Raw genomic sequence first — 22,966 nt, 5'->3', positions numbered from 1 at the left:
ACATATGCAGTGGATAGTCAAAGAGTAGAGAGACTAATGGTTGATGCGGTGTACGAAGTTGGGGAAACAAGTATGCGAAGTGTTGGAATATATTCTTATGCGAATAAAGAATGTTAATCAAGATTAACAAAATTTCTATGGAAAGAAAAAGCGTAGAGGTAAGATATCAAAAATTGAAGGGTACAATGACGTTCATACACAGCCAATTGAATGGTTACGCGAATGAAAATTCTGGAAAACATATGCGAACTTAAGAAGATTCAAGAAGTGCATAAGACAAATGATTTTATGTACTAAAATAGTGGATCTGATTTTTTTTGTGCAAGATGATTCGATAAAGGCATTTATGTACTAAGGAGTAACATAGGCATTCTCATCTGTAAGATGGATTGTTGAAAATTTCAATAAGAAAACAAAAAGAGAAATCTTTATAATAAGACCTTTATAAAAGGCTACAGAAAATGATATTTATTATCAGATTGGCTAGGAATCCAAATGTGGCGTGCACCCTATTTCGCTTATATGCAAGAGGCAATATAGTATGAACTATCACACGTCATAGTTGGATAAACCTAGAAGGCATGACTCAAGGGAAGGCTACACCGAGCCCAGAACTTTAGTTGTGGAGATTTTTGGGTGAGAATAAAACGATAACACCATCCGGGAGAGATACCTTAAATTTTCAGTCTAAGATAGTAATCTTAGATTGAGAGCCTAAGGTGAGAAAGGCTCTCCCAAGGAGTGCAGAAACTCGATCAGGGCGCCGAGGTACACGGTTGAGTCAAGAGTGTCAGGGACGTCTGGAGCGTACCTTGCCACTCTTGACAAGTCCTGAGTATGATACACTTGGTCAGAAGATACCCCATTTAGGGTGCGATCTTGATGCCATAAACCCTATAGGTAGTGTATGCGAGATTGCGAAATCAACTGGTTGTTGAAAAACTGGATGGGAAGAGCCATAATTTTAACATGATAGAGGTAAGCTTCCTTGAAGGGGCATATATGGGAAGATAAGGACGACACCCTCCATTAGGGAGCTGAATTGTGTCAAAAGTCGTAAATATCGCAATACTTTTAACTCATACAAGTATTAAGACTTGTGATATTTACGCGAATTAACCTTAAGAGGAAATAATACAAGAAAATGATAATACGAGATCAATGGGTCAATACACTACGGTGTAAAGACTGCCTGCGATTTCGTCGCACATAAACAGAGGCAACATAATACCTTTACATAGGAAGGAAAAAATAAGACCTCATAGATAATACAAGAAAATGAATTATTCATAACGTTTAAAATATGCTCGCACCAAGAGAAGTTCATGATAAAGGATACAAATCATATTTGGTCTATCAAGATCTGTCAAATAACAAGAGGCAAGAATGGGAATGCAAAAGAGGTGTTATTTGCCCCATTTTGATAGTCTTATATGCACATGAAGAAGTCATAAATATGAAGAGAAGAAAAGAAGAATCATATTAAAAAGATGAAAACTGAATTTACAAGAATTTACAAGAATTATTACAACAAGAAGAAGCAATCAATTTTCATCTCCCTCATTTTGCTCAGTTTCAGAATCACTAATTTCTTCTTCAGAATCTTCTTTTCCATCAGTAACTTGGATATCAGGAATGGGTACATTTTCAGGAATCGCTGGAAAGTTGTATTTCGACAAAGGAATACCATTCTCAAGACAAACTCTTTTAACAACATCCTCACGAGCAGATACCATTGTTTTGGACTAAATTAAACCAATTTTCCTTCAATTGATGTTACTTTGAGTTACGAGCAGATAATTCTTCTTCTTTAGCAGCCAAGCGAGTTTCTAGATATGCAACTCTCTTTTGATATTCCTTCTCTTTCTCTGCGAAGCATCAACAAAAGAGTTAAGATAACAGACAATTATTCCTAAAGAATATGAATGAAGATTAAAGAACAACAAATGACCTTCATAATTGGAAATAATGTCTGCGACCAGTGTAGAATGTTCAGTGTGAAGGCTAACATTTGCACCTAGATTATTTCTAGCATCATTCAGAACTCTAGCATCCCAGTTAAACTCAGATTCATTTTCTACAAGGAGTTGAGTTCGAATTAAATTTCTTTCCTCAATAAGAACGTCCCTCTCACGACAAGCTGAATCACGTACTATCTTAACCTCAATAAGGGATTTTTTAAATTGTTCTAGTGTTTTCGCACCCCTAAGAGTGATCTCATCTTTTTCAATAATAAGTTTGTTCTTCTTCGCCTCAAATACTTGAATTGCTTCTCTCTCCTCATAAAAACGTCGTTTAAAATTATTGGCAGTGGATAATGCACTTTTATGGCGTTCTCTAAGAGTAGTATATTTTAATCTTAACTCTTCTAAGCTGAGGTTTTCAAATCCTCGAGTAGGATAATTATTTAAATAGGAGTTGAGATGCTCTAAAATAATTTCAGCATCGGGAAGATTAGCCGCTTCATCTGAAAGGTTAAACAAGTCTGCGAAGATAATTAAGTTAGAAGTGCGAACGATCGCATAAAAGAAAAGGAGTACGAAAATATAAATTGCGTACCAATGAGTTCCTTGTTTCTTTCTCGAGTTCGGAGAACCAATTGAGAATTAGTTAAATTCTCATTTCTAAGTTTCGTATTCTCGCCTGTAAGATTCGCATTCGCATTCGAAAGAATAGGTTTCTCATGTTTCAGTGTAGCATTCTCATCTTGCAACTTGCGAAGCTTTCTTTCATTGTCTAAAGAAATCGCATAAGATATGTGAGCACTCTGTGAAATGTAAAAGAAGCATTATAAGAAAAAGAAGAAATAATAAGGAAAAGATAAAAGACAAATGTTGCAGAATATTACCAAGCCATTCATCGCAAAGGCAGCTCCACGAAGAAATCGATCTCCCCAATCTGAAGCAGTACAGATCCTTGAGATCATCTTGAAGGCACGATCTGTTTCATCATCCTCGAGAATAGCAAAAGCATCTTCAGAAAAAAGATCAGACAACTTCTTCCAATACGAATCGATCGATACCTCTTCTTCAGAAACAAAAGTATCTCCAACTGAAGATTCCGAACTTGAGGAAGAATCATATCTCGCACGCTTCCTAGAGACATCATTTTTTAATGAAGTTTTCTTGGGTCCAGATTTTGACGTGGGTTTCTTAGGAGTGCTTTTGCCTAGAGTTTTGCCTAAAGTTTTGTCATTCACCTACGCAAATAATCAAGATAAGAACCAGAGGCAACAATATTGTTAAAATTAGAAAGTGTGTTTCTTACTTCCTTATTCTGCGAAGCTGATACCTTGCGCGAAATATTGACCTTTTTGGCATCCTGTATTAAAAAAAAAATAATAAGAGAAGGAAAGTTATGAGAATTCACAAATTGGATCAAGAGGATCACATACCGCTACTTTCTTTTCCTCGTTTGCGAGTAATTTAAATTTCCAAGGTTGGCAAAGAGGGAAATCTTCGGGTAGAGGATTGTCATAACCATTCACAGCTTTACCAGATACAAAGGACCCTTCTAAGATGACAGGGCAATTGAGCCAACTAGAATCATTGGATCTGCGAGCAGCGCGATTCGAATTTGAATTCCAATCAACATCTCGCATAATTTTCTCATCTTCAGCGATACCATCCATTCTCCTTATGTGAATAGCCCATTTAGTCACGTTACTTTTCATAACAGTGACGTAATAGTTCTTAAAGAAAATTTCGAGAGTATACTCAGCAGGATCTATAATTTTATCACGATGACCCTCTTTTCGCACTTCATCAAGATAAGAATTTCCAAGACCAGCTGCGCGACGAGCATACTCTAATGGTATTCTAATGGCATCACCACTCAATTGAAATATTCCTCGTGCGAATATTTCGTCAGCAAGAATTCTATAGAAGAGAGGAATCTCAGGGTTATATAATGGAATTGGTAAAAATTGAAGTTGACCTAATGCAACGATGATTTTTTGATTATTCCATTGATCGGATTTGATTAGATCAAGGTTAAGTTTGGATGCGAAGTTTTATGAAGGAGGAAGAGAGAGTTCGTAACCCCTCTGGCTGAAGTCAGTTTTTAATCTGTTAAATTCAATCTCCATCTTTTTACTAGAAGGATCCATTGAAGAATGTGAATGAAGAGTATAAAATTGCACAGAAGGTGAAGAAGAATGAAAGAAATAAAAGGATAAAGGTAGAAGAGAATATATAGTAAAGAGCGACCCGTTTTTCAAGATTTATTCTCATTAATGCGAAGAAATGAACGAATAAAAATGTACGGTTAAAAAGGACGTGTCGAAAGATGAGTGGTTAAAAGGACACGCGTACATGAGGAGAGCTTAAGATAGGAAAAATTGTCGGCAAAGTAAAATGAAAAAACATAAGCATGTGCAAATTACAAGAGGGGAATTTCTCATATCGCTCACTCTGAAGAATAAGCAATATGAGAAGGGGAAAATGTAGGAGCTAAATATCGCACACGTTAGTAATCAAGCGAAGTCGCACACAACAAAGTTGAAATGACGCACCAGATGATGTCAGCAAAGTCACGAGTAAAGTGTGAAGAACTGCGTGAGGAGGTACGCTATGCGAATATGAGCGATTGTATATGAGCGAATGTCTCGCATAGTGATCCTGAAAATAATGGGTTTCTTAGCTGTCATCCACTATGTAAAATTCTATATAAAGGGGAGAGGTCATTGTTTCTAGGAGGATTCTAAGGTAAGTCTTGATCAAGAAATAGGGAGAGAGGGAGAAAGTGAATCTAGGTTTCAAGTAGAATTGTTGTAATACTTGAATCTATTTTGTAAACATTTCCTATCTTCAATTAATAAAACAAGAATTCATAATGATCATCTAAAGATTGAATTGAATCAGTTATGGTGGAGTGTAGTCGTAAGATTTTCTCGAATCAGACAGACATTGGTCTATAATACTAAGATGGAACGTCTATTTCAGAGATACACTGATACGGACCGAGTGAATGATTATATTATTGAAATCGGGATTTACTATATGTCTTAACTTTTTGGCTTTGTTTTCTGTTTCAGAGATACACTGATACGGACTGATTGAATGATTATATTATTGAAATCGGGATTTACTATGTCTTAACTTTCTGCCTTTGTTTTGTTTATCTTACTTGAAGCTAAGCAGGGCCATGTGTTAGTGGAATGTTAACCAGATCCATGCCGTTTTTTTTTCTTCGTCGAGTCGGCATATGTGGGCTCTCTCAGACCCAGGCTAAACATAGCAGAGCATGTCACTATGTATTCTGCGCTGTACCATCCATGTATACAGAGCAACAAGGAGACAAATAAAATTGACCTAATCTTCTACGGAAGCTGTATGATTGCAAAGAATGTCGACATCCAAATTACAACCATAGTAGTACACCTAACTAAATTCTCCATGTCTTATGATCGATCACAGTGGATGGATGATACACGACATGCATTTCGTATTGGCTCTCAAAAAGAACAGAAAAGAGTGAAATGAAAAGAAACATGACACGAGAAGGTAAAGCAATGGCCACTATGAAACTCAACTTATAGTCTAGAAACTTTTTAAGACAGAAGTTTTTGAAATCCAAAATGAAAAAGGATGACATAATATCGACATTTTTGATATCCAAAATGAAACAGAAAACCTAAAAAGGTCTAAAAAGCAACCTCTTTGGTAGCTTATATGACAACATATGTCAACACCATGCATTAGCACTACTATACCACCAAACATTTAATTATTATTAACAAAACGAACTTTCAATGTGTATTGATTTTTATTTTCAAAGAATAAAAAAAAATGTATTGATTTCAGCTTTTGCCCCCCTAATTATATTGACGCACTCTCTTTCTACTTCTCGATGTCCTCATAGTTTCCTCCCCTATTAGTCTCCCCAAACGCGAAATGCACTCTCCTTTACTGACTATATTCTGTATGTCTGGTTGTAAGTGATATACAGGCAGTGCAATTAAAGGTTATTATCCTACTGTGTCGGGTTATAATACTCTAATTAAGTACATAAATGTTTGAAACAATTAACTAAAAAGCGCATGCAAGTTCGAGGCAGTAGGATAATAACCTTTAATTGCACTGTCGGGTTATCCGTCAAAACTCCTAAATCTAGAAATGATAAGCCCATTTGGAAGTGATGGACGTTACATCTGATCTGTTTCCAAGTTAAATTCTATCGCTTTCTTCATATTTCTTGTTTCAGTTGCAACTTATGTAGCTAGATTTTCATACATTCGTAAGGGCATTGTTAATTGATTCATAAATCAGAGGAAACTCTCTCAAATCGGTTTCTGGTGAGTTGACTCACCATAAACGGGTTAACTCGTGAACCGCAGGTTTAATCCATTACGGATGCGGGTTGATGAAATGACCACCCGTGAAGAATATCAACCCGCGAATTTTAACCCGTATTAACCAGAACCCGTGTAATACGTAACAAGCCAGCCCGCCCCGGCCCACCTGTTTGCCAGCTCTAAAAGGCAGAGTTGTTGTTTATGAACTACTCAACGACCCAAAGAGCACGGTGAAAATTGACTTTATCCTAGTCATTCTAGTCGAATATTTTTGATCAATAAAGTGATGACTGACAAAGAAACCATCAGAGACCCACAAACACAATTATAAACAAATCTTGTTGGTCCATAAAGTCATTTAAAGTGAACCAAACAAATGTATACAGACCCCTCCAATACAGTAATTAAGTCTTGATCAATTTTAATAAGCGAATAAATTTAAAAAAAATAGAATTTACAAAAGTCATATGATTTATTTTACAAGCGAGGAGTATAAAGAGGCTGCCTTTGCCCCATTATAATTCAACTTTGCTCAAAGTTTGTATTACTATGTTGTAATCAATCCTCTCTGAATACATTATATATAAACACCCCCTTAGTTTTCTACACTCGATAATTCTTTCTAACTCTTCCCTTTTCATCTCGTTCTTGATCAGTCAGTCATGACAAATTTTCTTACAATCTCTTCTCGGTTGAAACACAAATTGCTACTCATATTATTAATTGTTCCAGTATTGGTCTCTGCGGAGTGTTCATGTGACTTACAAAATGGCGAGAAACGAAACAGGAAAGAAGCTTTGACATACAAATTAACAGCAATAGCATCGATATTAATAGCAAGTGGGATTGGTGTTTGTATACCAATTCTAGGTAAAAGAATATCAGCATTAAGGCCAGAGAACAGTTTGTTCTTTATGATTAAAGCATTTGCAGGTGGAGTCATATTAGCAACAGGGTTTATACATGTATTACCAGATGCTTTTGAGAATTTAACATCGCCATGTTTGAAAGAAGATCCATGGGGTTTTCCATTTACTGGTTTTATAGCTATGATGTCTGCTATTGGTACGTTAATGGTGGATACATTTGCTACCAGTTATTATAAAAGATCACATTTTAATAAAGCTTTACCTGTTACTAGAGATGAGGAACAGATTGGTGAACATGCTGGTCATGTTCATGTTCATACTCATGCTACTCATGGTCATGCTCATGGTTCTTCTGCTGATGATACTACTTCTGATTCTTCTTCTTCCCAACTTATTCGTAATCGGGTTATATCACAAGTAAGATTGATTTTTCTCTCTTTCTTTCTTCCTTTTCTGAGAATTGTCTGTGTTAACGGATTCTTGTGAAATTATATTTTATTAATATTTATTCTTCTAATTTCCTTTGAATAACTCTGTCCAAGAGTTGTCCAATCTTCAAAATCTACATGGGATCGATTGAATTAGATCAATTTCTTCTTGATTGTTCTTGGAATCGATCGTTGTGTTTATGGAAATGTGTGTTGATTGTAGGTATTGGAGTTGGGAATTGTGGTTCACTCAGTAATTATTGGAATAGCTCTAGGCGCTTCTGAAAGTCCTTCAACAATAAAACCTCTGGTTGCTGCCTTGACATTTCATCAGTTTTTTGAAGGCATGGGACTTGGTGGTTGCATTTCACAGGTATATACATAACATCCCAATATCCGTTCTATCGATTTTACTTTTTCCATATTATGATTTCCCAACCATTTTGGCTCAATGTCGTATTCTTGGCCCAATTTTAAAATTCTATCACACAAATCATTTAATTTCAAGAAAAAGTTTGTGGGTGTTGTTATGCTTTCAGAGCCATTTTTTTAATCCAAGTTGGATTCCTTCATTTGCTAGTAGCTAGTGTAAGTTACTGTAGAGTTATTCTAACCAATAAGGAAATAAAGTAGAGTTATTCTTCGGACAGTACTAATTCTTCACTAGTGTAGCAAGAACTCTCCAACATTGCACGGTATGATATTTTAGGCATGATAAAAACAACTAATTAAATGTTTGTTTTGCAGGCAAAATTTAAGAGTAAAGCAGTTACTATTATGGCATTGTTCTTCTCACTAACTACCCCTATCGGTATCGGAATTGGTATAGCAATATCAAATGTTTACAAAGAGAATAGCACAACTGCTCTTATAGTCGAAGGTGTTTTCAACTCGGCATCGGCTGGAATACTTATCTATATGGCTCTCGTTGATTTACTTGCAGAAGATTTCATGAATCCAACAATGCAAAGCAGTGGTAGACTTCAATTAGGTGCTTATATTTCACTTTTGCTAGGAGCAGGCTGTATGTCTCTTTTGGCTAAGTGGGCTTGAAACTGTATCGTGCTAGGTTGGAATTCCTTCAAAAAATGAAGAGGCAGTTTGAGCCGTCCCCCTATTGGCAAATTTGGTTTTTTCATAAGTATGGTTCATGTTCATAGTGCATGTAGAAGCCAAAAAAGGTTGGAACCACCATTCAGTTAACATGACAATGTGATCCCAGTTTTTGTTTTTTGTTGTGTTTTGATTTTGCTTTGTGTTGCGCAAAAAGTGAACAAAAAGATTGAATTTGGCTAAGTTAAGAGTGCTTGCTCTTGCGTACATAATATGGATGATGAGTTTGCTTAGCAATTAATTATGCGTAATCTGAAAGAGACGTTGTAAAGTTGTAATATCATTTGTTTAGATATTATATGTTTCTATCTAACAAAAGAAAGAGACAGCAAAGGACTAGCAAAAATAAAGGAAAGGAATAGAGTGATCATACATTTAAGTAATTGAGGTTTCTTCATGGTTGAGCTTATGCTTTTCAGCGGAAAATCCTAGCTAAATCATACATATATGATTATCCTGTCGGGTTCTCCCTGTACCTTCATCGTCGACTTCGTAGTCATGCATGCCTATATATGCTCCTATCCTTGCAAACCTAGCTTGCTAGCTGAATAAAAATTACTAGTATACGTACTACTGCTATTTAATGGTACACTTCAGGCTCCTTATTTTGGTATCTACGGAGTGTTCGTGTCATCTAAAAGAAACTAGTACACCGTATTATGACGATGAATATACTGTAGGAAACAACTATCCATACTATGTACGTGTGCTTCGTTGTACCTAATTAATCCTCTTGTAGATCACATGAACACTCAGTAGAGACCAAAATAAGGAGGCTGATGAGTAGCACCAAATAACATGATATTACGGTATATGATCAGAATCATTTTAGTATGAGTTTCATAATGCTAACGATGTACATACTAATAATCTACTTGAAGTATGATTCAAATAGTTTTATCTAAAAACATCTGGCGCCTCTTCAAGGTTTCAGCAGTCGTCCCTTCTGGCCTCCATTGGAAACACAGTTTTTATCTCCTGTATGAGATACTTCTTACATGGTGAAAGATTGGATGAATGAATTTAATTTAAGGTGAAGAGAAAAGTTGTCGACAATTTGGTTTATATAGAGTTTGAAGAGTGAATAAGAGGTACTGGGAAAAAAGGATAATCCTTTCAGCACCACATATACTGATTTTTGTTTGTTTTCAAAAATACTAGCATCCTGTATTGTTTCTCTATTATTTCGCCATTCTTTTATTTTCTTACCATCATTTTTAGACAAAACCGAAATGGTTGAGAATATTTTCTTTTATTTCTCTGGTGTCAACTAGAAAAGATATCGAAATTGTGTGTCTTCTATGACGACACAATCTTTCTTCGTTACATATTCGGATTCTTATGATCATATCCACTGAATTATCACTAGTTGATACAAACATTGCACAGGAAATGTAGGAATGTTCAGTCCATTATTAACTTTTTGAAAAGAATCAAATAATAACTTTTTTTTATAATATTTTAAAACTCTAATAAAAGTACCAATGTTCTAACCATGACTACTTGAACTAATCTGGTAGATCTTTGTTCTGAGCGTGTCTCGTACATAGAGTTTCTAACCATTGGTATCCTTTCTTCTTCATTAAGTAGAATCCCTTCACTCGTCTTCTCTATGAATACATTTCATGTATTATTAGTTTGTCATTCTTGGGTCATCAAGATGCTGCCAAGACAGTATACATGGGACTTTATTTCGGTGCATCAAGTGAATGTGGGAAAGACGTGGTCTAATTCTCCACCATGCACTGTAGTTGCGGAAAATCCCACAACTACACCTAATGAAGTGATAAGAACACAAAATTTAAGCCATAGAGATATACTTAAACATTAATGATATTATACACCTCTTGACACTAAATATGATCTTCAAACGAGATTTTTTATTGAGAATGTGATGTTCTTACAAACATTATAAAGATTCAAACACATAACAATGGAGATGATGAGTGAAAGGTTTAAACCCTAATGGATTCTCTCTTTTCACGTTGTTGGGGAGATGTCGTTGTCTTTCACGTTGTTGCTTCGTACTCTTTTCGACTGATATCATGCTATGCATGTCGTACGGTTGCTCTTCGTGCTTCTTTCTCTTTGTAGCATGATTACTCTTCGCCTAATTTCTCTCTTCCTCGTATTAATGGTTTTCTAAGCCAGGTAGAGGTTATAATTTAGTATTGTGCGATATTTCGCCCTTATATTTTGCCTCTTCTCGCGTAGTTCTTCTGCAAGAGGAATAATGCAAGAATTCTTTGCTCGATTTTCGTATTTGGCATTATTTCTTTACCCGACATGCTTCCGGTTTTTCCGTGTGGTTATTTTCACGTGCAGTGATTCCTTCTTTTCTTGATTGACACATCTAGGTTTTATGATGACCGGCTACGGTTACAGTCGGTTCGCCTATCTTAATAAATACTTCTGGAGAGAGGAACTTGACTTCATCTTCTTCATTTCATTATTCTTTCTTCTTTCTTGCTCAAAAAGGACCTGCCTCTGCGGAATTTGTTCATCTATAGAGTTTATCATTATGTCGATCCAATCTTCCATCCCTTCTTCCGGCGAATCGTCCCCCCAGTATTTTTATATCTTCTTGGATTTTATTAATTTACCGGGTTGCTTGAGTTTTTTCATATCTTGATATTTTATTTTTCTTTTGGTATTCTCATGCTTCTATCTGTTATCTTAGGTCTCTTATGTCTAAGCCTCCGGTTGACCCTGCTGTTGATCGGAGAAGGGTTGTGAAGAAGGGTTCCTATAAGAAGAAACTTTCTCCTGGTAAGGAGGATCCTTCGCTCAAGAGAAGAGGTTCGCGTAGCGGGGCTCTGATTCATGTTGTTAGCCCTTTAACTTTGATGCCTCACTAGTGGAAAATGGGGTTTTCTTAACCTACAGCCCCGACCCTCAATGATGGTCAATTGACCGTGGACCGGTGAAGATGGTCAGGGATTTAATAAAAAACACTAAAAAAATCTTTAATGGCTAAACACGGTCGTTGAATAACAAATTTTTACTACCATACTAATCCTCTCCAAGACTCCAACTACCGATGGCGCGACCGCTGAGCCTAGATGATTTTGTGGTTAGATTTTCTCGAGATTGAATTTGCTCACTGATCTAGGGCTGTGATTAAATATGTTCTCTCCACATTAAATCCCAAACAACCTTATCACTTTGTCACCTCATTTTTCATCTCTCTCACCTCTTTCTCAGCGGAATTCCTCACCTCTCTCTCTGGTTTTTTTCTTTGTAAGTTTTCATGGAGATCGAGTCTGCTCATTGACTTCCTTTCTCATATTTTTCCTTATTCCTTCTCAACCTTCCTCCATCGTCTTTTTCTACAAAGTCTTCAGATCCGGAAGGTGGAGTACAACTCAATACCCTCAAAAGATAATCGACTTCAATTGTAAAATCCTTCTCGCTACCAACTGGGTAATTATCTAAGGTTCATTCTTCTTCATCATCTTCAATTACAGAAATTTAATTTTAATATTAGGGTTAGAGTAAATTTTCAAGCTCTTGCTTTTCCTTCGATTGAAGTATTATTTTTTTTGATTAGGGTGCGGATTACTTCAACTGGTTCCTATTGTGATTCCTGATGATGATGGTGTGGTGGTTGTGATGAAGCAGAAGATGGTCAGTTTGCTAAGAAGACTTCTCGTTACACTGTTGTCTATTTTGTGAGGTCAGGTAATTACTTTTTTTAGTGGAATGATTTACTAGAAGATTGCTCGTTACACTGCTTGTTGGTGATGTTTATTTTTTGTTTCTTCAACTTGTCTTTCAGGGATTTTCTGATATCATGAGTTGATGTTGTTTCTGTTTGGGTGGTGGTTGAGAAGGAATTTCATTGTTTCTGTTCAGGTGGTGATTTTGAGGTATTTTATGAAATGGGTATCATTGGTGGGTTGAGCTCAATTTTGATTCCATTATAGTCATTGAAATTTCTAGTTTGTTTACATATTCTAGATTATATTCTGATGGATTATGTACTATTTTTAAGATTTTTTTTTTATTATTATTTTGTAATCTTTGGTTTAGCAAGAATACAAATCAAAAGTATTGGGTTTTCTCAAAGTTCAGATTTTTATAAGGAAATTAGTAGAATTGGTAAGTATTTTTATTTTATTTTGGTTTATGTGAAGGAATTGGTATGGATCGTCTTCAGTGGATGAACCAATTTGCTTACTACAAGAGCATAATGGACCTGCTTAATTATGATGTCAAATTCTTTGGTGATGGAGATGATTCTATACAGTTGAGGTCAGTCTCTCACTCTTTCTCTTTGTACTATGTAAATGGTTGTTATCTTAGTAGTAGTGTTATGAATAGTTTTTGGTTATGATGTATGTGAATGTGAAAAAATACTTGGACTATATTTAGGATTGCGAGTCTGGATTCTATAAAACAAGCCACAGTTACTGAGTGTGACGTCTATTACCGTTTGTTTTCCCTGTGGTATACTGTGAGGTACTCAATGGAGTTTGACATATGTAGTTTTGTGAAAATAACTTGGGTGATTAACATTGTGGAATGATCTCTTTTTTATTAGAAAACCAATGAAACGAGTTGTTACTATGATTAACTTGTTAATGGTTGTTGATTTGTCATCTGCAGCAGGGTGACCGACTATTTCGCAAGCCATTCACTCATTAGGTATAGTTGTTTTCAAATTTATAACATTTAACTATCATATCCAATTGTCCAATTTTAAACTCAATTGTACTTATATCTTGTAGCAAGGAAATACGTACCTCGACTAGCTCGATGAGTTTTGTTACAAAACCACTTAAGTTTCTCCGCCCATATTATGGAACATTAGATACTTTCTAACAATGGAAGATTCAGAGTTGAAGGTACAATTTATCCTTTTATCCTTTCAGGTTGACTTATCTGGATTATTTGACAACTTATTTGTTTCACTTATTCTTTTTAAGTGCAGGAATGCCTAGCCGACACACTTTCCGTTTTGGAAGATTCAGAGTTCAAGGTGCAATTTGTCCCTTTATCCCTTTTAGGTTGACTTACCTGTATTAGTTGACAACTCATCTGTTTCATTTATATATTCTAAGTGTAGAAATACCTAGCTGACACACTTTCTGTTTTGGCATTAACAACGTCTGTCGAAGTAGAAGGGGTAGGTGAAAGCTTCAAAGTTTACTCTTTGTTTTTGCAGTCACAGTTTGAAGTTTAATAAGGGATAACCTTGAATTTTAATTATAACAATAGATGAAGTTATATGGCATGTTTTTCATTTAAGGGTCATTCTAATCTGGCTACTGACATAGTTTTCTACTAAAATACCTGATTAAATAGTTCAAACAATTGAACTGGTTTGTGTTTGTTCAGTTTGCATGTTCTGCATCTGCTGGAGAAACTAAATAATTTGTTCTCCGGTTGGGTGAGATTAGTTAGGAGATGGGAAGATATACAAAGAGCCTAAAAGTGAGAGCAGTAATCGATAGAGTAACATTCTCTCCAGATCTTACTATCTGGAAAGCATTTCCTGCACACTTCACACACTTCTTCATAAGAGTGGTGACCTTCCTGGTCCTTGTTTACATCTTAGATCACCGATATTGAAACTTCTTCTTAAAACGACATATTTCTTATTTCCTGTTTTTCTCCAGCTTTCAAGTATCACACTTTGTATAAGATTTGAAGTTCATTTGTTCAATTGCGGTAATTGGTTTCATTAACTTTATGACTGCGTTTTTTTTTAAGGCTTTATCTATTATGGTTCTGGGAAGTTACCCTTTCATAACTAAGCTATCTGGACCCAGATTTTCCTTATGCATAAATATTGCATCTCTTCTAAAGAGTTTTTTTAATCGGTAAGTCCAAGCTCAAAGTTGAATGGTTTCTTTACTCTAGTTTCAAGACTGCTAACTTTGGGTCCTAAATGACTACACAGACTTCTATTTTCACTGGCTTTGTCATCCTACAAAACACCACATTAAGTCTCCCTCTCACCCTTGGTTTCGTTTTGTCTCGGATTTTAACTGTTACATTAGATGGTTTTATAACTTCGATAATGGATCATTTGTACTGATACATAATCATTACAAATGGTTTTATAACTGATACATAATCATTTGTTATTGAGGGTCATTGGTCTGTAGCATAATGGATCTTTAGTACTCTCTAAGTGGCAGCAAAGACTATTGATTAATGTTTCTCTTGCTGACAGATTATGGGTGCTGTTCCGTCTCTTTCAAACTTTGGAGAAGATTGGCAATGCAGAACTTGAAGTTTGAACTTCTAAGTAGATTTGGTTTTTTTAGTTCCCCATTTGGTATTTCCTGGTGTGATTGCTGGTGCATGATGATCTGATTCTTCTTGGTTTTTGTATTACTATGACTGGATTAGCTTGCATATATACCTATAGTTGCTCCCTACTTCTCTCATGTTTAGGTACTCTTACAGTGTCATATGCCCTGTAATCTTTTTGAACTTGTCGGGAAGTTACTCATTTTTGCTTGTTTGAACTTATCTTTCAGGTTTTAAACTCGGGTCTACGAAACATATAGCAGAAGAAATAGTGAAAAAGGACAGTGTCGTAAGGTTGACTACTGTGGTTGAAGGACTAGCTGTGCTGAAAACAACCCAGGTAACCATTCACCGCTCTTGTCGCAACTTAGTAACTTTGTGTATTATGTATTTCTCCGTTGGATGCACACCTATCCATATGTCACTGCATTTTAATTTGTGTAATGGCAGTTTGATTAAGATACTCCCATACTCGAATAATGTTAGTTTCGCTGTAAGATAACCAAATAAGAAAATTCCATCAGCGGATTAAATAACATGCCATGGTTCTTGTGATTGAACCCTACTCTTAGTTCCTAATATTGAGTTATGCACAAGTATTTTTTGTGTCGAATGTATCACCAGGTGGGTCTAGTCAGGATTTGTCAGTTCTTGTTTCTTTCACACAACTCCATTTCGCTGTAATTTGTCTTTGTATCAACTCTGTAACCATTTTTCCATTCTCAGTTCACCATTGTGATTAGTTTCATCTCAAATTTTGCAGATAAGTCATGCGCCGTACTCAGGGGTGTGTTATACTTGGCAGACACGGGGCTCACAACAAAATAAAGTGAGTGCTTAGCTTCAAGAACTCCTTTAGTTTTGGTTCTTAATATTTACTCTTTATAAAACTATGTTGAATATACTTTCTTCTTGGAAGTATTCATGCCTCGTAGAATACTTTAGTCGGGTGTTCGTTCATTGTATATATAATACTTCAGTGGGTATGTACAGATTTTATTGCAAATAGTTGAATCTAAATGCTATTGTGCATTCCAAGGGTTACTTGTTGAAGACGGATTCGATTATATGAAAGTGCCATTTGTATCAAAGCTCATCAAAGAAGTTTGAGGTTTGTTTCGCCATCAAACATGTTCCATCTCCTAGTTTGGCTATTACATAGTTTTGTTTCTGAATGTAACTTGCTTTTCTTGGTATTTCATTGATAAGATATGGGGATTGAGAAACACAGATAATGGACAAGCTCTGCGCGGACTCAGGTAAATAAAAAAAAAAAAACTATCTGAGCATCATTCCTTGTTATCCTTTTAGTTGTTATTAGTTTCTCTAAGTCTCATTACAATCGTATTAAGTTCAAGGTTATATTTCGTCTTTCAGGTTTTAAACTTGGGTTTGCGGAATATACATCAGAAGAAATAGTGATCTCCAAGGAAGCATTGGTACTTGGATTTCGAATCTCCAATAAGATCAGACCCCAACAAGAATGCTTATGAAGATCCATTTGTCTTCACTGGAATTGCGAATGAAGCTCCTCAATTTCGGCAACTGTTGGAGATGATGAGTATTGGGATAGAGATATTCAGGTAATAATGCTGGTTTCTAACACTTGTTTAGTGGCTTTTCTTTTAAGATTTACATTGGTCAGAAATCAAGATTTTTATCCTTTTTGTGAAATTGGAACCCAATGAATAAATGAATGTTAAATTGAATAATGTTTTCTGTGCAAGTTTAATTTGATTTGAATTTGGGTCTCATTTGAGTTTTACTTGATTCTCATTTGAATTCTAATTTGAGTTTCATTTGATTCTCATTTGAATTCTGGTTTGAGTTTCATTTGGGTTTGATTTGAGATTTAGTCAGATTCAGTCAGGCCAGACAACCAAAACTGAGCTATCTTCTAGAGCGAAATTATTGATAATATAAAGAATTGGTTGAGGTTTGGTTGAGGTTGAAGAATTGTCCAAGGCTGAGGAAATTATTGATGATATAAAGAAGCAGTTATCTGAGCTATCTTCTAGAGCGAATGAAGTCACTAAGCTCCGCGCGAAAAATGAAGAGCTTAGAGGTAAGATTCTTTGCAACATCATGATTTTTTGCATAGTTTTGCTTTCGCACTATACCTTTTGATCTTAGGTCCTTCATACTTAAGCTTTAAACCGAAAACGTATGTCTGAGCGATATGAGTTTAAATTAGTCGCGAATGATGCTCGTGCGGAGTGCGATGTCCTTAAGGCTCTAATTTCCCAATTGGAGGGCGATCGTATGAGTCTACGCGGTCGGGTATCAGGTCTTTAAATAGACAATTCTGGTTGGGGTGCTCGTTTGGGTCAGCATTGTGCTCTATCTGGTCAACTTGCGAGATCTCTAGAGGTGTCTAATATGTTGAATCGTGCTCTCCATTGATGAGAACCACACTTTATCCGATGACAATCGCGGTTTAAAGAATAACAAGCTTTCTTTTGATAATGCATACTATTGGCTTTCTAGGGATCGTAATTTGTTGGAGAATTCCCTTCAGTTTCAAAAGGATATACCAAATGATCTGTCGTCCGAGTTAGCGAAACTGTCGAAGGAGAGGGATGAAGCCAGTCAGAGTAGAGATCAAGCTTTAGAAGATCTTCGGTTATCTCAAAGTGTTAACCATATTCTGTTATTTCACATGATTTTCGTGTAGTTGTTTCACGAAGCAAAGGTAGTTGTGGAGGCTGCTATGATCCTTTTCTTAATCTTGTCTTCCCCTTTAAATTTTATTGTATTGACATTTCTTTTCGCAGAGGAGGTAGCCGCGCTATAGAAAAGGCTGGCGTCTTCTCAGGAATGATTGACCAAAGCTTTTAAGGTGCGAGACTCCGTGTCTCGACAGTTCTTTGCGTCTTCCCGTTTAGTGACTGAAGTCTCACAGGAGCGTGATGATTTAAGGAGGGCGAAGGAGGAGTTGGAGCATTCTTATTTGGTTCTGGATCAGGAGTATCAATCTTTCGCGGATGAAGCTGAAAGGAAATACTTTAAGTCATCCCAGTGTCGTGTTAACGAGGAGTCCCAAATCGCGGTTAATTGTGTTTGCGAGAAGCATAATCTTCTACTTGACGTGTACCCTCAAGTTCCTGTTAGTGATGATAAAGAAGAGGAGGTTCTGGTCGAGAAATGATGTGGCGCGAATGTCGTGACACCTGATGCCGCGAATGATGGCGATGGTAAAAGAAAGGGGAATCCTTCTCAGGTTGGTGAGGATGTTTTGAATCAACAGCTTGATGTTGATACCTCCGCTCACTCTTCTGTTGTTGCATCTGACGCTTCTTCTTTGTAGATGGTATCTTTGTTGTTTTTAACTTACTCTTGGTTCTGGGTGCTCCCAAGCTTAGGGGGCAAAGTTTGACTTGATTGTTTCCTTTTATTTCTGCAATTTCAGTTAGAATAAATAGAACAAGTACTTTTAATCTTATCATATCTCTAAATGTTTTGACCAAGGAGGCGGGAAGCATTATTTCCCTATTTGCCACTGCTTTCTGCCTCCGTATGGGGTTCGTGGTTTTAGTCATGTGAGCTCTACTTGTGCAAATTAGGTCATGCTCTTTTAAGATGATATGGTATAATTATGCGAAATTGGGTTTATATTCTTGCGAATATAGATAAGATGTTTACAGGAAGAATGAATTTCAGGACTCATCGTACTCACAAGTTTCGATGTTGATACCTTAGTGCGAAACAAACTTCCATAATGTGGATTTTTTTATATGATGTATGTCACATGATATCATGGAAAATGTGATGATGTGGTCATGTTTTTAGGTTCTTCCTATCATGCTTTAGTTACTGGAATGTGTAAAAATTATAAGTTGAGTATAATTAGCTCGAGAGGTGTGTGTTGTCTTCTTGCCTCAGCATGGTTCTTAGCTCTCGTCGCGCATCTTTGAATAATTTATACTTGTTTGATATTTATAGGTCTTAACTTCCTCCTAATTAACGTCTTACTGCCTTCCCCCACATAGAACTTTAAAGGACTTATAGTCTCCTTGGGTAGGTCTTCCACATGTAGGGCGACGAAATCTCAGTTCCATGTGCTCTTTCGAGTCATTGGCCATCGATCTCGCCTTAACTGTGTTAGTATTCTTACCTCCTCGGGTTATTTCTACGACAATATACCAGGCCTAGATACTCCCGTGAGTAAAAAGCCCCAGTACATTGTTGTCTTTGACACAATTCAGCTCCCTAGTGGAGGGCGTCGTCCATTTATATTCCCCCTGAATCGCCCCTTCCAAGAAGTCATCCCTAACCATTTCATTTGGGCTCCTCCCATCCAGTTATTCAACGACCAGTGTTGTCGCAACCCAATGCTTTTTGCCTAAGTGGCTTAATAGGCATGAGATCACACCCTAGGTGGGGTTTCTTTGGACCGAGTGTATCACAGGGCCAGGCCATCTTCTTCTCCACTGGTCTCCTTTTACACCCCATACCGGAGATCTTATTCGCTGAGTGGTTCGTTGTCAGTGGCCTCCAATGGATGGGCTTTTCTTTCACCTTAATAAGTAAATTTCCCAGGATACACCGGTTATGACGCGCGTTAGGGCTTAAGGGTCGCCTCTTACACACTGTGTGGTCCTCCGGTCGCACAGTAGTGCGAACTAAGTTGACACGCCACAACTGGAATCCCAGCCTCCCTAGATAGAGGTTTTAATAGTATCTTGCTGCCCCCTATTGAGGTCTTACGGAAATTTTTGTACCTTTGTCGCATCGTTTTCGTTTTGCCTTTGGTTTGCTTGTTTGCTTATCAAAAGAACTTGCTTCATATTTGAATTTCTTTGAATTGATACACAGCTTGCCTTCTTCATTTCATTGGGGTGCTTAATGACGTATTTTATCGCCTCCATTCTCAGTTGTTTGCCCCAGCACAAGTCTCAGTTTCTTGTAATTGCTTAATGGTTTCTCTCTTGTTTTCTCGATTATCAGGTTTGTCTTCGCGATCATCAAAATGCTCGTTATCAGTGCAGCTCATGTACTCATCGCATTGTATCCTCCACCTTGAAACCAAGTTTTTTTTAGGCTCTCACCCCGTTCTCTTCTTAGATTGAAGAGAATATTTGTCCCCATTCTGAGCAATCCGAGCTGCGCATGGGTATTCATAAACAGTTTTTGCGATATGTCATCCATCTCCTGGTGGTACGCATACTCTGACACTTTGTTTGGCTCTTTCATATTCTCTGGGATATATTTTGTGACTGATTGACTTCATAGATCACCTTTGCCTTTCTGCGCTTTAGCCTCTCCTTCCTTGTTATTTGGTTTTCTCCTTCTTTTCTTATCATATTAATCATTAATATTTCCGTTCTTCTGTCATCCTTCACATTTTGCTTCTGTTTCTTTTTCAGCTTCGCCTTTCCTTCATATTATCGCATGTCCGCCTCATTACATCTTTTTGCGTTGATGCAATCTCCCACGATTTCTCCAATTCCAGATGGCATGGGGAATCTAATTCGTCTGTGGAAAGTTGACGCGGCTCCCATAACCCCATGAATCCAAGGCCTCCCGGTGATGGCATTATACGGCGACTCTACATCCACGACACAGAAAGTGACTATCGTTTCTAGAGTTCCAGCAGGAATGGTTAAGGTGATCCCGCGCTTTGGTCTTGACGCGACACTATTGAAACCATTGATTGTATATGTGGAAGGGATCAAGTCAGAGTCGCGATACCCCATAGTTCTGAACGCATGATAGAATAATATATCAACCGAACTCACTGTATTCACTAGGACTTTGTTTATCGTTCGGGGTCGCCCCTTTTCACCTTCATCTTCTTCCCACTTTGAGTGAGGTTGCATAGTCATGGTGACTACCAAAGGATAAGAATGCATCCCAACTCCTGTTTGCATATCCTCTATCGTGAAAGAGACTGGTTGCTTCTGCCATTCTTCGAGCGCGTTCCCCTTGGTTACTAGGTGTATTTCTTTGCCATTGCGATATCTTTTGTAAACTCGGCTTAGAACATTATCGTGAAACTTGCTTATGTCTTTGGCAGAAGGGATGTTTCAGTTTATCTGCCTTGAATTCTGTCTGATTTCAATACGATGGATTACGGCTGGTTGTGGTGGTGCCCTTGGTGGCTCACTTTCTTCCAGGTATTGGTTCAACTTTCCTTTCTCGATTAGATCTAGTATGAATTTTCGCACATTTCTATAATTGGCGGTAGTATGACCGTGAAATCGACGGTATGTGCAGAATTCGCCAGTTCTTGCTCCGTGTATGGGTTCGTGCCCGAGATTGAATGACACTGGTATGTCTTGAGTTAGTATAACCGCCTCCCATACCTTTTCTACTGGGGCGTTTAACTTGGGGAGCTTTACGTCATCAAATGGGGGGTATTTTGGTCTTCGCTCAAATCTTAGGTTTTGGTTATATCCAGCTCTTCGGTCTTTGTTGAACCGACCTCCTTGATTATCATATTTTCTTGCTGGATAGTTGTACCCGTGAAGTCTATCCCCATATTCCCTACGAAACCATTCTTCATCCTTGCTTGATAGAGATACTTCTTTCGCGGCTCCCTCCATGACTTGCTTTCTTTGTCCAGCATTAGGAGTATTGTTGATATTAATTGTTATTCGCGGTATCAGCGTCGCACTTCCTCCTTTCACGGCTGTGATAGATGTCAAGCTGGTGCTCATCTCTCTCTTTTTTCTTCCAATGTTATAAATTCCTCCTGGTATTCTCTTAACTCTTGCATGTCGATCTCGTGTCTGACTCGGAATATCTCCACATATAAGAGATCAGTTGGGTACAGAGCATTGACGAAGGCGGGGATTAACTGTCGCTCCGATACTTCTCCTGCTGACGCGCTGCAGATGGTCCTCCATCGCGTAACCTGGCTTCGAAGACTCTCTCCATGCGCTTTCTTTAGGGTGAATGCATTCTCAATCCCTGCCTTAGTGCGATTACTTCTTATGTAGTTCCCTAGGAATAATCTTTGCAATTGTGCAAAAGAAGTTATAAATCCTTCGCTCAAATTGTTGAACCATAATGAAGCCTCACCTGTCAGACTCGCCGGGAAGTACTTGCATAGTACCGCCTGGTGTTGGTCCCATGGCATTAGTGTCAGGTTGTATGCCTTCATGTGTTGTACTGAATTACCTGTCCCATCAAAGATGCTGGAGAATGCGGGTAAGGCACATTTCGCTGGGATAGGAGCTTGGAATATCTCACGCGAGAATGAAGATCGTTCTGCTTCCTCAATCGCCTCTACCAACTTCATTTTTCCTCCCCCTCGTCTATTATTATTTTTTATGGCCGTTTTGAGTTCCTAAAGTTGTTGCAATATGGTCTGGTGTTAGCTTGTTCTCTTTTTCTTTGTGAAACTTCCTCTAGTGTTGTTTGTTCTGTTGCACTACTTTCTATAGCTATTCTAGTTTCCCGTTCTGAACTAGTTTCTCTCCTGCACCTTTGACTCTCGCGTTCTGAGCTACTTCCCCTTCTCCCTCCATATTTCTCTTGTTCTATGATCTCTCTCCTTCCACAGTTCCTTATCCTCTCTCTCCGTTCCTTCATCCTTCTTTCTAGGTCGCGTGCATCTTCTCTTTCGCGTACCTCGCATTCATATTCATCATGATTGTTTTGAATTTATCTTTCCTCACGATGACGTCTTCTCCTTCTTCTCGTCGAACTTCTACTTGTTTGGATTTCGGTTTCTCCAGTCTGAGTTCGCGTGTGTATGTTCTCGTTGATTCGGTGGTTTTCTTCCATTAACAAGGCATTTTATCTTGCTAAGTTCGCTCGCTCTTCTGCCAACTCTGCATCTCTGTCCCTACTCCGTTCTAACCCTTGCCTCAGTTCTCTCTCGATTCACCTGTCTTGTGCGAGGCGTTCGCTCAGCTGTCGGATGGATAGACTGTCTTCATTACTAGGATTTTCACCTATTTCTTGCGTATCTTGTTCTTCATCCTCCATAGTGTCAAGATCAGTTGTATGCATACTTCCTTCTTCGTACATAGTCCTTTCTCCATGGTTGTTTT

The 22,966-nt window shown here is 37.6% G+C and overlaps 2 protein-coding genes and 1 long non-coding RNA gene across 44 annotated transcripts; 2 read left to right on the top strand and 1 right to left on the bottom strand.

The window, feature by feature from the left end:
* The first annotated feature begins 6,816 nt into the window (after positions 1-6,816).
* LOC113315195 (zinc transporter 1-like) lies at positions 6,817-8,985 on the top strand. Its single transcript, XM_026563502.1, has 3 exons — positions 6,817-7,581; positions 7,816-7,965; positions 8,340-8,985. Exons 1-3 carry the CDS (start codon positions 6,958-6,960, stop codon positions 8,643-8,645), a joined length of 1,080 nt encoding a protein of 359 aa, XP_026419287.1. The 5' UTR covers positions 6,817-6,957; the 3' UTR covers positions 8,646-8,985.
* Positions 8,986-11,891: 2,906 nt separating this feature from the next.
* LOC113317601 lies at positions 11,892-18,411 on the top strand. 42 transcript variants are annotated; one of them, XR_003343742.1, is made up of 15 exons: positions 11,892-12,128; positions 12,256-12,386; positions 12,484-12,574; positions 12,842-12,959; positions 13,314-13,352; positions 13,436-13,552; positions 13,634-13,686; positions 13,774-13,833; positions 14,887-14,961; positions 15,197-15,306; positions 15,730-15,795; positions 16,006-16,077; positions 16,176-16,225; positions 16,344-17,658; positions 17,741-18,411. It is a non-coding gene; the product is annotated as an uncharacterized LOC113317601 (long non-coding RNA). The 42 variants fall into 42 exon arrangements; XR_003343741.1 differs by having other exon boundaries at positions 14,887-14,991; XR_003343736.1 differs by having other exon boundaries at positions 13,774-14,530.
* A 3,210-nt stretch (positions 18,412-21,621) lies between these two features.
* LOC113316278 lies at positions 21,622-22,209 on the bottom strand. Its single transcript, XM_026564491.1, has one exon. It carries the CDS (start codon positions 22,207-22,209, stop codon positions 21,622-21,624), a length of 588 nt encoding a protein of 195 aa, XP_026420276.1.
* Positions 22,210-22,966: the final 757 nt, after the last annotated feature.

The sequence above is a fragment of the Papaver somniferum genome, chromosome 10, assembly GCF_003573695.1.
Source record: "Papaver somniferum cultivar HN1 chromosome 10, ASM357369v1, whole genome shotgun sequence".
Classification (NCBI taxonomy): Eukaryota; Viridiplantae; Streptophyta; class Magnoliopsida; order Ranunculales; family Papaveraceae; genus Papaver; species Papaver somniferum.
The sequence above is the reverse complement of the archived record's forward strand: the minus strand, read 5'-3'. Positions and strand labels throughout refer to the sequence as shown.